The sequence below is a fragment of the Orbicella faveolata genome, unplaced genomic scaffold (assembly GCF_042242905.1).
Source record: "Orbicella faveolata isolate gen_17 unplaced genomic scaffold, um_ofav_v1 contig_35, whole genome shotgun sequence".
Lineage (NCBI taxonomy): Eukaryota > Metazoa > Cnidaria > Anthozoa > Scleractinia > Merulinidae > Orbicella > Orbicella faveolata.
In genome coordinates, this window is record NW_028301564.1 from 11,578,645 (window position 1) to 11,590,929 (window position 12,285).

At 41.2% G+C, this 12,285-nt stretch overlaps 1 protein-coding gene across 1 annotated transcript; it reads right to left on the bottom strand.

Annotated features, from left to right (window-relative positions):
- Positions 1 to 4,830: 4,830 nt before the first annotated feature.
- On the bottom strand, positions 4,831 to 6,181 carry LOC110057564 (melanopsin-like). Its single transcript, XM_089273510.1, has one exon. The coding sequence runs from the start codon at positions 6,122 to 6,124 to the stop codon at positions 5,144 to 5,146; it is 981 nt and encodes a 326-aa protein (XP_089129636.1). The 5' UTR covers positions 6,125 to 6,181; the 3' UTR covers positions 4,831 to 5,143.
- Positions 6,182 to 12,285: the final 6,104 nt, after the last annotated feature.

Consider the following 12,285-nt stretch of genomic DNA (forward strand, 5'->3'; position numbering starts at 1 on the left):
GCTCAGGGATGATAAGTTTAAGGTTTTTATAAGCTCTTTCGGTACCAATACACAAACAGTAGAGATTCAGCCTTTTCCCATTAATTTACTCCAGGCTTGTTTACGCTAAAACCAATTTTAAGGTTGTTCTTTGTGACCGTGCCTGGTAAAAAAGCAAAGTGTTATTGAAGGCTACATTTGTTTGTTCCCCTATACATTTTGTAATCGAAGATGATTTGAGCACCTGAGTGGGAGGTGTGAACATGGAGGAAAATATATGAAGCAGGAAATAATACTGAAACATAATAGCAGTTAAAAGTCTTTTTCCCCTGGCAAGGTTTGACGCTTGCTAGTGTAACCTTAAGCTAGATTACATTCCACATGACCTTAGCAAGAAATAATTCCAGGAAGGACTGAGAATGATTGCTTGACTCTCTTTTCCGTTGCACGGAAATTCTGTTCTTCGGTCAAACCTTACCAATGGGTTGAATATTCAGCTTGACTCAACGATCTCACTTGGATGGAGTCATCCTAACTAAAAGTGATTTTTTAACAGAATCAAACAGTAATTAATAACTCACTGAGTGAGTATTAATATGAGCCACGAATGGTGAGACTTTCAATGGACCCAAAACAAACAACAAAAAGAATTATTTGTCTCCCTGTACACACAACCTAAGGGGAACTGTATCAATATACTTCGGAATTTGCATAAAAGGTCGATAACAAGTTTAATTCAAGAATATTGTAGATTTTTAAGTTACTCTTAATTTTTTTTCTCCATTACGAGTAAAAGATTGAATTCTTTTCGGTCTTCTTTGAGCAAACCAGTTTTTTCAAAGCCAAATATCTATATCTTGAACCACAATAAATTGAATTACCTTAAAGTTTTTTTCTTTATCAAGACAAACAACGATATGATATCTTAAAAAAAGATTCGTCGAAAAAACTAACGTACGGGGGGAGGCTTAGAGATTTTATGGCACTCGGAAGCCGACGCGGTAGGCATCAAACCCCATGCTTTCGTCGACATGCATGTGATACGTGATTGAGAGGGCCAGCAACATAGCATTGCACCTTTGTCCTTCCATCAGAACAACAGTGATTCTGTCAGCTGTCCAGGCAGGCCTGAATTTATTTAATGTTAAGAAATATTTATCACAGATCAGAATTTAAAAGTCAATGAACATTAACTGTTTTTATTTAATAAAATAATTGGTGCTTCTATGACGTTTGGAATACACATGTACGTTATTTAAAGAAGTATATTAAATTTCTGGGACAAACCGAGAGAATAGATCCTCTGCAGCGTTTCTTTTAGATTTCATTTTAAACTATCTATTTGTTGGTTTTGACATTCTCTTGTTTGCTAACTTAAAAGCCTGATAAAGTTTCTTATTTAAAGAGAATGAATACGTAGGTCATTTTCTGCCGCAAATCCCGAGTCGATCACGTGGTTAGCCCAATATAAATGATAGTGCACAAAAAGAAAAGACGAAAAAAGCAGTCTGGAGACTATAGTTAAGAAAAAGAAAATAGTTTTCGTCTTTCTATCCGGAAATCCATTAGTGTACTGGTAAAAACGTGTTGATCTTTATTTTAAAAAAAAATACCATTCAAAACATCCGTGCGAATCTACATTTTTAATTTACATGTAAATGCTGCGATCTAATTGGCTGGGTTTTGGTCCATTAGTGTGCAGTGGCCAGAGGTCGCCCACGTAATAGCCACATACGAAGATTTAGAAATATTACCCGATAACTGAATTTCATTTTTTAGACTGAAGACTAAACAAAGGAATTTGAATGTCATGCCGCTTTGAAAGCTCAAAAGTTTTGAACGAAGTGATGAGCGAGTGTAAACAGCTGCAAAGTTCAAAAGACAGTGCAATCCGCCAGTGAGTTTACTAAAGTGTGAAGCTCAATATTACCTAATATTATTCACCTTTTACAGACCTCGTCTTCTCGGTCCATACTCATTTTTTTTTTTAAGTAATTGCTTACAACAGTAACATTATTTATAATACTTACATTATTTACAATACCAACATTGCTTACACTACTACCCATTACTTACAAAAATAAGATTAATTAAAATACTAACATTACTTAATGCCCAGTTAAAAATTTCTTCTTTACCTTTTTTACAATTCCATAGTAATAGATGTCCAACAGTAGCAATTAAATAATGAAAGAATGAAAGATGCAAATGCAGCCATAACACTGCTAGAAAAATGACCTGAAAAAATTTCAGGCTCTGAACGGGATTCGAACCCACGACCGTTTGCGTAACCGGTGCGATGCTCTACCAACTGAGCTATCAAAGCCACATAATAGCAGTCGTGTGTGAGTTCGGCCCTATATGTTCAGTGGACGTAATACCCGGCTCAAGTATATGAATTCCATTGTAATAGATGTCCAGCAGTAGCAATTAGATAATGAAAAAATGAAAGATGCGAATGCAGCCATAACACTACTGGAAAAATGACCTGAAAAAATGTCAGGCTCTGAACGGGCCTTTGATTATTTAATTGCTACTGGAATTCATATACTCTAGCCGAGTATTAAGTCCACTGAACATATAGGGCCGAACTCACACACGACCGCTCTCTTGCGGCTTTGATAGCTCGGTTGGTAGAGCATTGCACCGGTAACGTAAAGGTCGTAGGTTCGAATCCCGTTCAGAGCCTGAGATTTTTTCAGGTCATTTTTCCAGTAGTGTTATGGCTGCATTCGCCTCTTTAATTTTTTTTTTTTTACATACACTGCTTAAACCTTTCAGTACTTATAGTAATGCCAACAATATTACATAACAAAGTTATAATACAAAAAAGGCACAACAGAAAGGGTATATACAAATTAAAGAAAACAATACAAAACAAAACCAAAACCAAAACAACGAAGGAAACCCTTAATTAACAACTGTAGGCTACTAAGTTAGCAAAGCTACAATGGTTACATTACCTTGTGGAAGATTATGCAGTTTGTAATAAATTAACCAAAAGCTGGAAGAGATGGATGGATATTTTAAAACAAGAACGGAGAAAACGATTACAGAGAGAAGGTTTGCTAGGCGCTTGTCAGGAGTAAGCCGATGGATTTTTAAAGGAGAAAAACTTCCATTTGTTTGTAAACTGAGGTGGAAATTGTACCGGATAATCTGATCACCAATAATTGCGTCAGTAATACCTGCGACTTTCCAGTAAAGTGTAACTCCGTCCAGGTTTCTAGCACGCCTTGGACAAAAGAGTTATTGAACCCAGTCATATATAGAGATGTCGTCTTTGTGAAGGTAACACAAGAAATTCGCCTCCCCTCGATGATTTCCGAGACTGTTCTCGAAAACAAATTTCAATTCTCTATCGTTTTGTGGGTCAAGAGGCCGGGAAAAGATATTTCATGAGACTTAAGAGGTTGAAGTATATCAATCATTTCCAGGCCGCCCTCTTTGTAATCTTTGGTTGTTTAATATCCTATCGCCCTCACCGTCGCAGAGAAATTAGAAAAACATACATTTTATTAACTTTTTGTAAAGTCCTGACGGAGATTGTTATCGGCGTTAGAGTACAGACCAGTTAGGAAACAAGAGGACCTTTTATGATGGTAATATTAATTTTGCCAATTAAATGAACATTTCCTATTTTTTCAATCCCTCATCATAATTGGAGCAAAGCATTGCATTTCAGTGTATTGTAAGCCAAACGCCCAGTGCAGACTCCTCCGTACAGCCAGGAAATGTCTGACTTGTAACATTGTATCGGGTCTCTTTCTTTTGATGAAACCACCCAGAGCACTATTGTTTTCTCATAATTTACCTTGAGTTCAGAGATCAGATGAAATCCGTCTAAGACCTCCATTGCCGTAGAAAAGAGTTCTCCCTGTAAGTCCGTACTGTAAGTTACGGATCTCACTGGACCTCGCTAAATCGAACTCGGTTTATTACAATTCCCCGTTATTTTGAACTCAAAACCATTTTTCTTGGATTTCGACTTGTCTTTTTCAGACATTTACTATCGGCTATTTCGAGCTTCCCGCTATTTCGAACTATTTTTTTACCCTCAAAGTTCGAAATAGCGGAGTTACACTGTATATACTTATGGACTAAGTGGGAAGGGATATATTTGGCTGGAGGTCACGACGTACGAACAGAGCACTCCACATATTTTCCCGTTCTTCCCGAGTAAGTTGGCAACTGGGATAATTCTGTGTTGGTGAGTTCACCACAATCAGAGTAAAATTCGTCCTCAGCGGAATGTTCACTTTCGTCGCTGCAGAAACAAAATTTTTTCTTGCATCGATTTTGCGGGGCCACAAATTATTTTCCATCGGGCTCCCTACACTTTATGCCAAATAGAGGGTTGGTAAGTTAGCTGTCGTGTGATTTTTGATATTCAGTTACTTCTATTTGGCTACAATTCTTGTTTTTCTTAAACGGATTATGGGTTTATGGGATTTTGGAAAAAAAAAACAACAAACAAACAAACAAAATAGTGACTGCGTCAACGAAGGACAAACCTCCGTGTGAACATCACACGAATAAAGACTACGTGCAAGTCACGTGCCAAGACCTTCTAAGTGAGGGATGGACCATCATATTTTCAGGGGAGGTCAAGCAATTTTTCTGAAGAATATTTTTTTTCACTGTCAGGTCCTGAAGGAATGGATTTCGAAATGCCGATGTTTCTTTTGCTCGGCTCACTATGCACGACTGTTATGTCGCTTTTTAGGTGTAATTGTTCAACACCCCCTTTCCGCCCCGTTTCTCCTTCAGTGATGAAACGGTCCATTCCTAAATTCGAGAGATCACGTCCTGACTGGCTACCACGTATTTTAAGGCAGGTGACAAAAAATATGAAGTTGGCAGATTTATTGCTAAGTATTACAAGGTGACAGGTTTATGGCTAACAAAAAATGACAGTTACTATCATGCACAAATTGTCTTGATCAATACCGCAAATTGAAACGTTTGAAAATCAGCTTTTACGATCTCATTTAAATAACTGAAAGTAGCGTGTTTAATTTAGCCTTCAAAGCCAGGTCATTTTGACAGTTTGAAACGAAAGTAAAACTAACAAATCACGCACGCTAAACTGGAAAATTTACGAATAATAATTTAACCCTCACCAGGCCTGAAAATTGTTAAAATGTTGGACATTGCTTTCCGTTTAATGGCAGATGGTTCGGTTTTGGTAAAAGGACGTTGTTCCGTCCCACGGCACTACAACGCTCCTGCCTCTGCACAGTAAAAAACACAAACGAAACGAACGTTTGAACTTTGGTAGTCTCCATGCGTACATGAACGGATCAAGCACAGAACTCACTGACAAAAGTGCGTTAGCGATAAGATAGTAAACATCGTATGCAAAAGAGATTCGGCAAGAACAAAAATAAAGAACATGTACCTTGATAAAATAAGGAAAGAATGAGAAATAAAACACCAAAAGGATCAAAAGAAATGCAATGAACATTCTGTTCTCTCTCTCCAACTGTTTTCTTCTGTTGGCTGCTGTCAGACTTGCTCGAACATCTTTAAGTTCCTGTCTTTGAAGAGCAACCGTCTTAGAGATTTTTATATAAACTGCGGTTAAAGCAACTGCTGGTATAGCGAAGTGAGAGTAACAGTAGACAAGTGAAAAAAGTGCCAATGGTAGGCCAGAAACTGGAAGGACGGACAGAATCAAGGCATTTATCCAAATTAGAGCGATACCGATTTTCGCTCTGCTGTTAGAAATTTTATGGGGATATTCCAGTGGTTTAATCACTGCAATATATCGCTCGTATGACATTGCCACGAGCGTCAGCCCAGCGGCAAGAACGGACACAGCTCCAAGTAAGTATTGTGAGATGTTTACGATGAAAATACTTCCCAGCCCACAGTAGCTATAGATCCACCCGACGGCTCTAAGGTAGCTGATAATTCCCATGAGAAAATCCGCCACCGAAAGGTTTGCGATGAGGAATACAGATGGCGTGCGCAAACATCGGCAAGGATCGCGATAAATGGTGATGAAGAGAAAAGCGTTTGCGACAGTAATAATCGTACCGATCATAAGGTCAAAAATGATGAACCCAAGAATTCCATCCCCGAGGAGTGGTGTGTTGCTTGTTGGCTGTCCGCTTGCATTGGCTGACAGCGTTGAATTCATCGCCAAGACCACTTTTTTCAGAGCAGTTTCAGAATTTCTCTGCGTTGGCAAATTTTGTAAGAGGTTATGGCAGCGTATTTAAGAATTAAGAGCAGATGTTGTATTTAAAATATTTACATTCTATTACCGACTATTTACGTGCAATTTCTACAAAAGCACTTAAAAGTGAACGATTTGCGTCAGTAAACATCTTGCGAAAGTGCTTGGAATATTCCCGTGACACATACATCCTCTCTTGCGACATATGACTAAACTCTACATGAGTAGTTCGTGCAAAAATTTATTTCCAGTTCTCTTTTATAGCAACATTAAGTTAGAAGCCTTTTAGCGCCTTTTTCTCGACAACAGTCGCATTGTGAATCTACTGTTTATGATCTTCTTTTTTTAAAAACAGAAAAAATACGCAGAAGCCGGCAGGTGTTTTGGGATGTTTTGTATTTTGCTCAGTAGTTTCCAACACTTAACCAAGACCTTCGGAATGAATTCTCTTTTGAAAACCCTTACATTAGCCAGATACTATATGAAAAAGATGCACGTAACTTTAATGAGATTTGACCGATTGCAGACTCGGCCGACTCCAAGCACAGCAAGTATGACACACTTGGACGAATTGCAGACCTATTTCCAAATACTTAGATTGGAGAAAAATATGCAAAAGTAAAACCAATATGGCTAAATTACCACGATGTTTAATCTTAATGTCCAATAAATCGTGAGTGGTTCCGTATGTAATTTTTCCTTCATTTTGCCTACCTGATCAGACATCTGGGCCGATTAAGAGGAAAAACTGAATGACCATGAGTAGTAGGTATGGAGGACTGGGGGCGACATCTTAATCTTACTAAGGGTGGTGATTTCATTTGATAGAATTAATGAGGACTTCACATTTTACCTTAAAACATCTCACCTCTTCATTGAAATTATGCCATTGAGTCCAGAGAAGCTGAAAATGGAGAATGATAGTTTAATCTAAATTTAAAGGTTTCAAAGTGGTCATGGAAAAAGAAAACAAAAAAAAAAAAAATAACAAACAAACAAACCACATCGGTAGATAAACAAAGAAATCTTTTTTTTTTTGCCTCACTTTAATTAGTTTTGTGCACGCAGGAGCCCATTATTGGGTCAATGATAACTGAGCTTCAGATTATCTGTAGCAAATCAGATTTCCAACTTTAAAATTCGTAATAATGACAGGCTCATCTTGATTTAAACGAGAAAAAGAGACGTTTTTAAGTTTTAAAGTCATTAATCGACAGAAACGACTGTAAGATCCAATTCATGTACCACATATATACCTATATACCAATTATTGAAAGGGTAATAAAACTTGGGTCGAAGAAAAATACGTAGAGGTGGATGGGCAGGGCTAAGGATGACATCATAATCTTTAGGGACGTGATGTTTTTTTTATGGATGACTTCACGTTTGCCTCAAAACCTCTCCCCTTTCTACCTTTCCGAAGAAATTTTACCATTTAGGCTTGAAAGCTGAAAATGGTGCAAAGGTTGATAAAGGCTGTAAAATGATAACCCAAGAAAGCATATAGGTAGATAAGTTAAGTAGCCACTTATTGTTTGACTTGTCGTTAATTAACTTTGTGCACAGTACCTTTGAGCAGTAATTCAGATTTCCAAAAGGTCTTGATAAAAGAAGGCTTTTGATGTTATTGAGAAACAAAGATAAGGTTTCAAGTTAAATTCTAAAGGCAATTTTCGACACAAATGTCTGTCGTCGTCAATTCCATTGTTGATTTTCATACTTATTGTCATTACTCTTTATGTAAACTTAATAAATTCAAATTTGGCATCGTAATTGACGATGTCAGACGCTTTTGTTGAAACATGTGTTTGAAAAAAATTCAAATAATCGCTTTAAATAAAGTAGCTCCGACAAAGCTGAAAGTGAAAACGTCATGAAATGAGCCGAGTGCCTAGTAAGGAAGTAAGATCTAGATTGTTTTTTAAGGCCACAAAGCAAGAAAGAGAGAGAGAAAAAAAAACACAGGAACTTCATTTGCTCTTTTTCCTGTACAAACACCTTAAAAGCATGGAGGCAAAAAGAGCTTTAAAAAGAAATATCTTGGAGTCGAACCCGGGACCTCTCCCCTACCTTAAGCGAGAATAATAGGGAGTTTCAGAAACCACAACTTCGATTAAAAAATGATTTTACAGTTTACTTACGAATCTCGCGGTACTCTTAAGTCATTTACTTTGTTTATCACTGTCAAACCAATCACGAAACTGAATCTAGGACACAGGGATAAATTCGAAAAATAAATTTAAAAAAATTATCCGTCGTGTTTCACGTTCTCCAGACAACGCAGAATTTGGTCATTTCACGTTGCTGTTTTGCAAAGGACGGCGAAGAAATGTACCAAGAATTATAACGCATGTGCCCAGCCATTGTTCTCCTCATTAAACCTTTCGTTTACCGACGTTGCCGTTGCCGTCGTAGTTTTCTTAAACTCCCTAAGGTCACTCAGACTAACAAGCCAGAGATAGCCATCCCAATAAAGACCAAAGTCTCCATCATGACCATTGCTTGTAAGACCTAGTAAGAGGCAAACCGAGGTGTTTTCCCGGTTGGGCTCCCTGTTTGTCACGTGATCTGTTTTCCATATTTGGCCTCCCACGAGGTCCTCGCGTTCAGTTGAATAAAGAGTGTTCCGCCACCTTGGTTTAGTCTTTTATTTGTCCTCCGTATTTGCGAATACACAACAACTGGTGACGAGGATGGGATCCAACTAAACAAGCACAAGCGGTAAACGGAAGTGGGGTCGTGAGATTCACGTGAGAAGTTTAACGACGCAACAGAAAATGCCGGACGAAGCACCGAACACGAGTCAAACCATTGGCAAAGTGACGAAGTATGTTGTGGGGACGGATTGGGAGTCCTACACCGAACAGCTGGATTTTTACTTCCTCGCAAATGGCGTTCGGGATGCCAAGACGAAGAAGGCTGTTCTTTTGACGAACCTTCCTGTGGAAACTTAGCAATTGGCGAAGGATTTGGTGGCTCCCGCGCAGCTGAAGGATGAAGCCATTACGTACGATGTCATCGTGGAGCGAATGAAGAAGCAACTTAAACCCGAAAGGTCAGCACTGGTCGCGAGGTATGAATTCGATAACCGAGCCAGGAATTCCGGTGAGTCAGTTAGTCGTTATGTAGCCACTTTGAAGCACTTGGCCACGGAATGCAAGTTTGGAGAAGCTGTGCGAACTGAACGTCTCCGTGACCGGTTAGTCTCGGGTATTCGCGACCCGAAGATGATTACTGACTTGTTGAAAGTAAAACTCGCGGACCTTACTTTTGAACTTGCGGTTCAAAAGTGCCTAGTTATAGAGCAAGCTAATAAAGATGTTCAAGTGCTTCAGGGAGAACAAGGGTCAGACACTCCAGTCAATAAACTTGACACTGCCCAACCTAGGGAGGGACAGGCTCCACCCAAGTTGCCACAAAAGATACAGGGTTCCCGGGGTAAGGACACCAAGCCACCTAAACCTTGCTACCGTTGTACAGGGTCACACAACTCGCAAAAGTGCCCCTTCATTAAGGAACGCTGCTTTCACTGTGGCATATTTGGACACACACAGCGAGCATGTAAGAAGAAACAAGCCAATCAACAAGTTACTGTCGCTGGAGTAAATGTCATGGAGGGTGCTGATTCAGAAGAAAGTGATGGGGAATATGGGGAACTTTACCATGTTTCTGACAGTAAGAATAGAAAGCCCATTTCTCTTGAAGTCTACCTCGAAGGTCGACCTGTGATCATGGAGCTGGATACAGGTTCTGCTGTGTCAGTTGTGAGTGAGGGGGTGTATAAGGAGTATCTGCGTCATGTTCCGTTAAAGGACACCCCTTTGAAGGTGCGTACGTACACGGGCGAGTCAGTAAAACCAATGGGGTTTTGCTATGTGACTGTGCAGTACAAAGGGCAATCTAAAGAACTTCCAATTTACGTGATGAAGAACGAGGGACCCACCCTGTTTGGCAGAGAATGGCTAGAGTCCATTCAATTAGATTGGCCTTTACTTCAGTTAGAAACATCAGACACCAATCCAGCCCTGGAAGAAGTTTTGAACAAACATACAAGTGTTTTCTCGGACGGTCTAGGCAGGGTGAAGAAAATTCAGGCGCGGGTTCAGCTAAAAGAGAGTGCTCGACCGCGATTCTGGAAAGCCCGCCCGGTAGCGTTTGCTCGTAAGCCAGCAGTGGAGGAGGCGTTGAGAGAGCTAGAGGCTGAAGGGGTTATTAAAAAGGTGACCACTAGTGAGTGGGCGGCTCCAATTGTGACCCCTGTGAAGAAGGATGGTAGTGTTAGGGTGTGCGGTGACTTCAAGGTGACAATCAATCCACAGTTGGATGTGGACGAATACCCTCTTCCACGCATCGATGCCAGCCTTGGTGGGGGTACATTGTTCAGCGTTATTGACCTGCGTCATGCCTACCTGCAAATGGAGGTTGAGGAGCAATCCAGGCCATTCCTTACCATCAACACAACCCGCGGTTTGTACCAGTACCAGTGTTTACCTTATGGCGTGGCTTCAGCACCAGCCATTTGGCAGCGGGCCATGGACCAGGTCTTACAAGGTTTACCAGGGGTCTTCTGCTACCAGGAAGATATCATTGTGACCGGCAGTACCATGGAGGAACACCTTGAGCGGCTGGTTGCGGTGTTGAAGAGGCTGGAAGAGTATGGCTTGAAGGCAAACCGAGAAAAGTGCAAATTCCTCAGAAGCTTTGTGGAGTATCTGGGACTTGTCATCTCTGCTGAAGGACTGCACCAGTCTCCCAAGAAAGTCAAGGCCATCACCGAGATGCCAACACCGCAGGATGTCACACAACTGCGCGCTTTCCTAGGCATGGTCCAGTATTATGCCAGGTTCTTACCAGGCTTGGCTACCCATCTGGCTCCGCTGCATCGGCTATTACAGAAAGAGGTGAAGTGGTCTTGGGGAGCTGAGGAAGAAGCTAGCTTCAGAGTGGTGAAAGAGATGCTTCTACAAGACAAGGTTCTCGTGCACAATGACCCTGACTTGCCACTAGTTCTGGCCACAGATAGCTCCTCTTATGGTCTTGGCGCTGTCTTGTCACACCGTACTCCAGAGGGTGAGGAGCGGCTCATTGCCTATGCATCCCGTTCTCTGTCACAAACAGAGAAGAAGTACTCGCAAATCGAGAAAGAGGCCTTATCCCTAGTCTGGGGTGTGAAGAAGTTCCAAACCTACTTAGAGGGTCGTCATTTTACCCTGGTTACAGACCATCAACCTTTGAAGTTCATAATGGATCCTGGGAAGGCCGTGCCAGTTACCGCAGCAGCAAGGATACAGCATTGGTGTCTCTTCCTAGGCGCTTTTGCATACAGCATTGAGTTCCGAGGGACCAAACAGCATGCCAATTGTGATGGTCTATCCCGCCTTCCGCAACCACGGGCACCTGTTGACAAGCCAGATGAAGTGGAAATGTTCCATACGACTGTGGTCGAGGTCTTACCAGTTACCGAACAAGAGCTGAGAATGCAGACTCGGAGAGACCCAGTACTTTCCCGTGTCCTAGAGCTCGTGCAGTGGAGATGGCAAGAAGCAGAAGTCCACCCAGAGCTAATTCCTTATGCTCATCGTGCGAGTGAAATCACGATCCATCATGGGGTTCTGATGTGGGGTAGTAGAGTAGTCGTCCCAACCAAACTGAGAGAGAGAGTTTTGGAAACCCTAAATGAGGGTCACATCGGTATGGTCAAGATGAAAGGTCTGTCCAGGGGTTACGTTTGGCGGCCAAACATTGACAAGGACATCGAAGGAGCAGTCCGAAATTGCGAAGGATGTCAGGAGACAGCAAATAATCCAGCTCGTGCACCCCTGCATCGGTGGGAGTACCCTGCCCTTCCCTGGCAAAGACTGCATGTTGATTTTGCTGGGCCATTTCAGGGGAAGATGCTGATGGTGGTGATCGATGCACACAGCAAGTGGCCTGAGATTTTCGTGCTGGAGAACACCACTGCTGAGGAGACCGGGAGTGCACTGCGTCCCTTGTTAGCCCGCATGGGACTTCCCGATCAGATTGTGTCTGACAACGGGCCCCAGTTCACATCAGAAACTTTCAGGAAGTTTGTTAATGCAAATGGTATTAAACATGCCACTGGTGTACCTTACCACCCCTCG

Excerpts from the sequence above, each read along its gene's own strand:
- LOC110057564 (XM_089273510.1), bottom strand. The coding sequence starts at position 6,124 with ATGAATTCAACGCTGTCAGCCAATGCAAGCGGACAGCCAACAAGCAAC.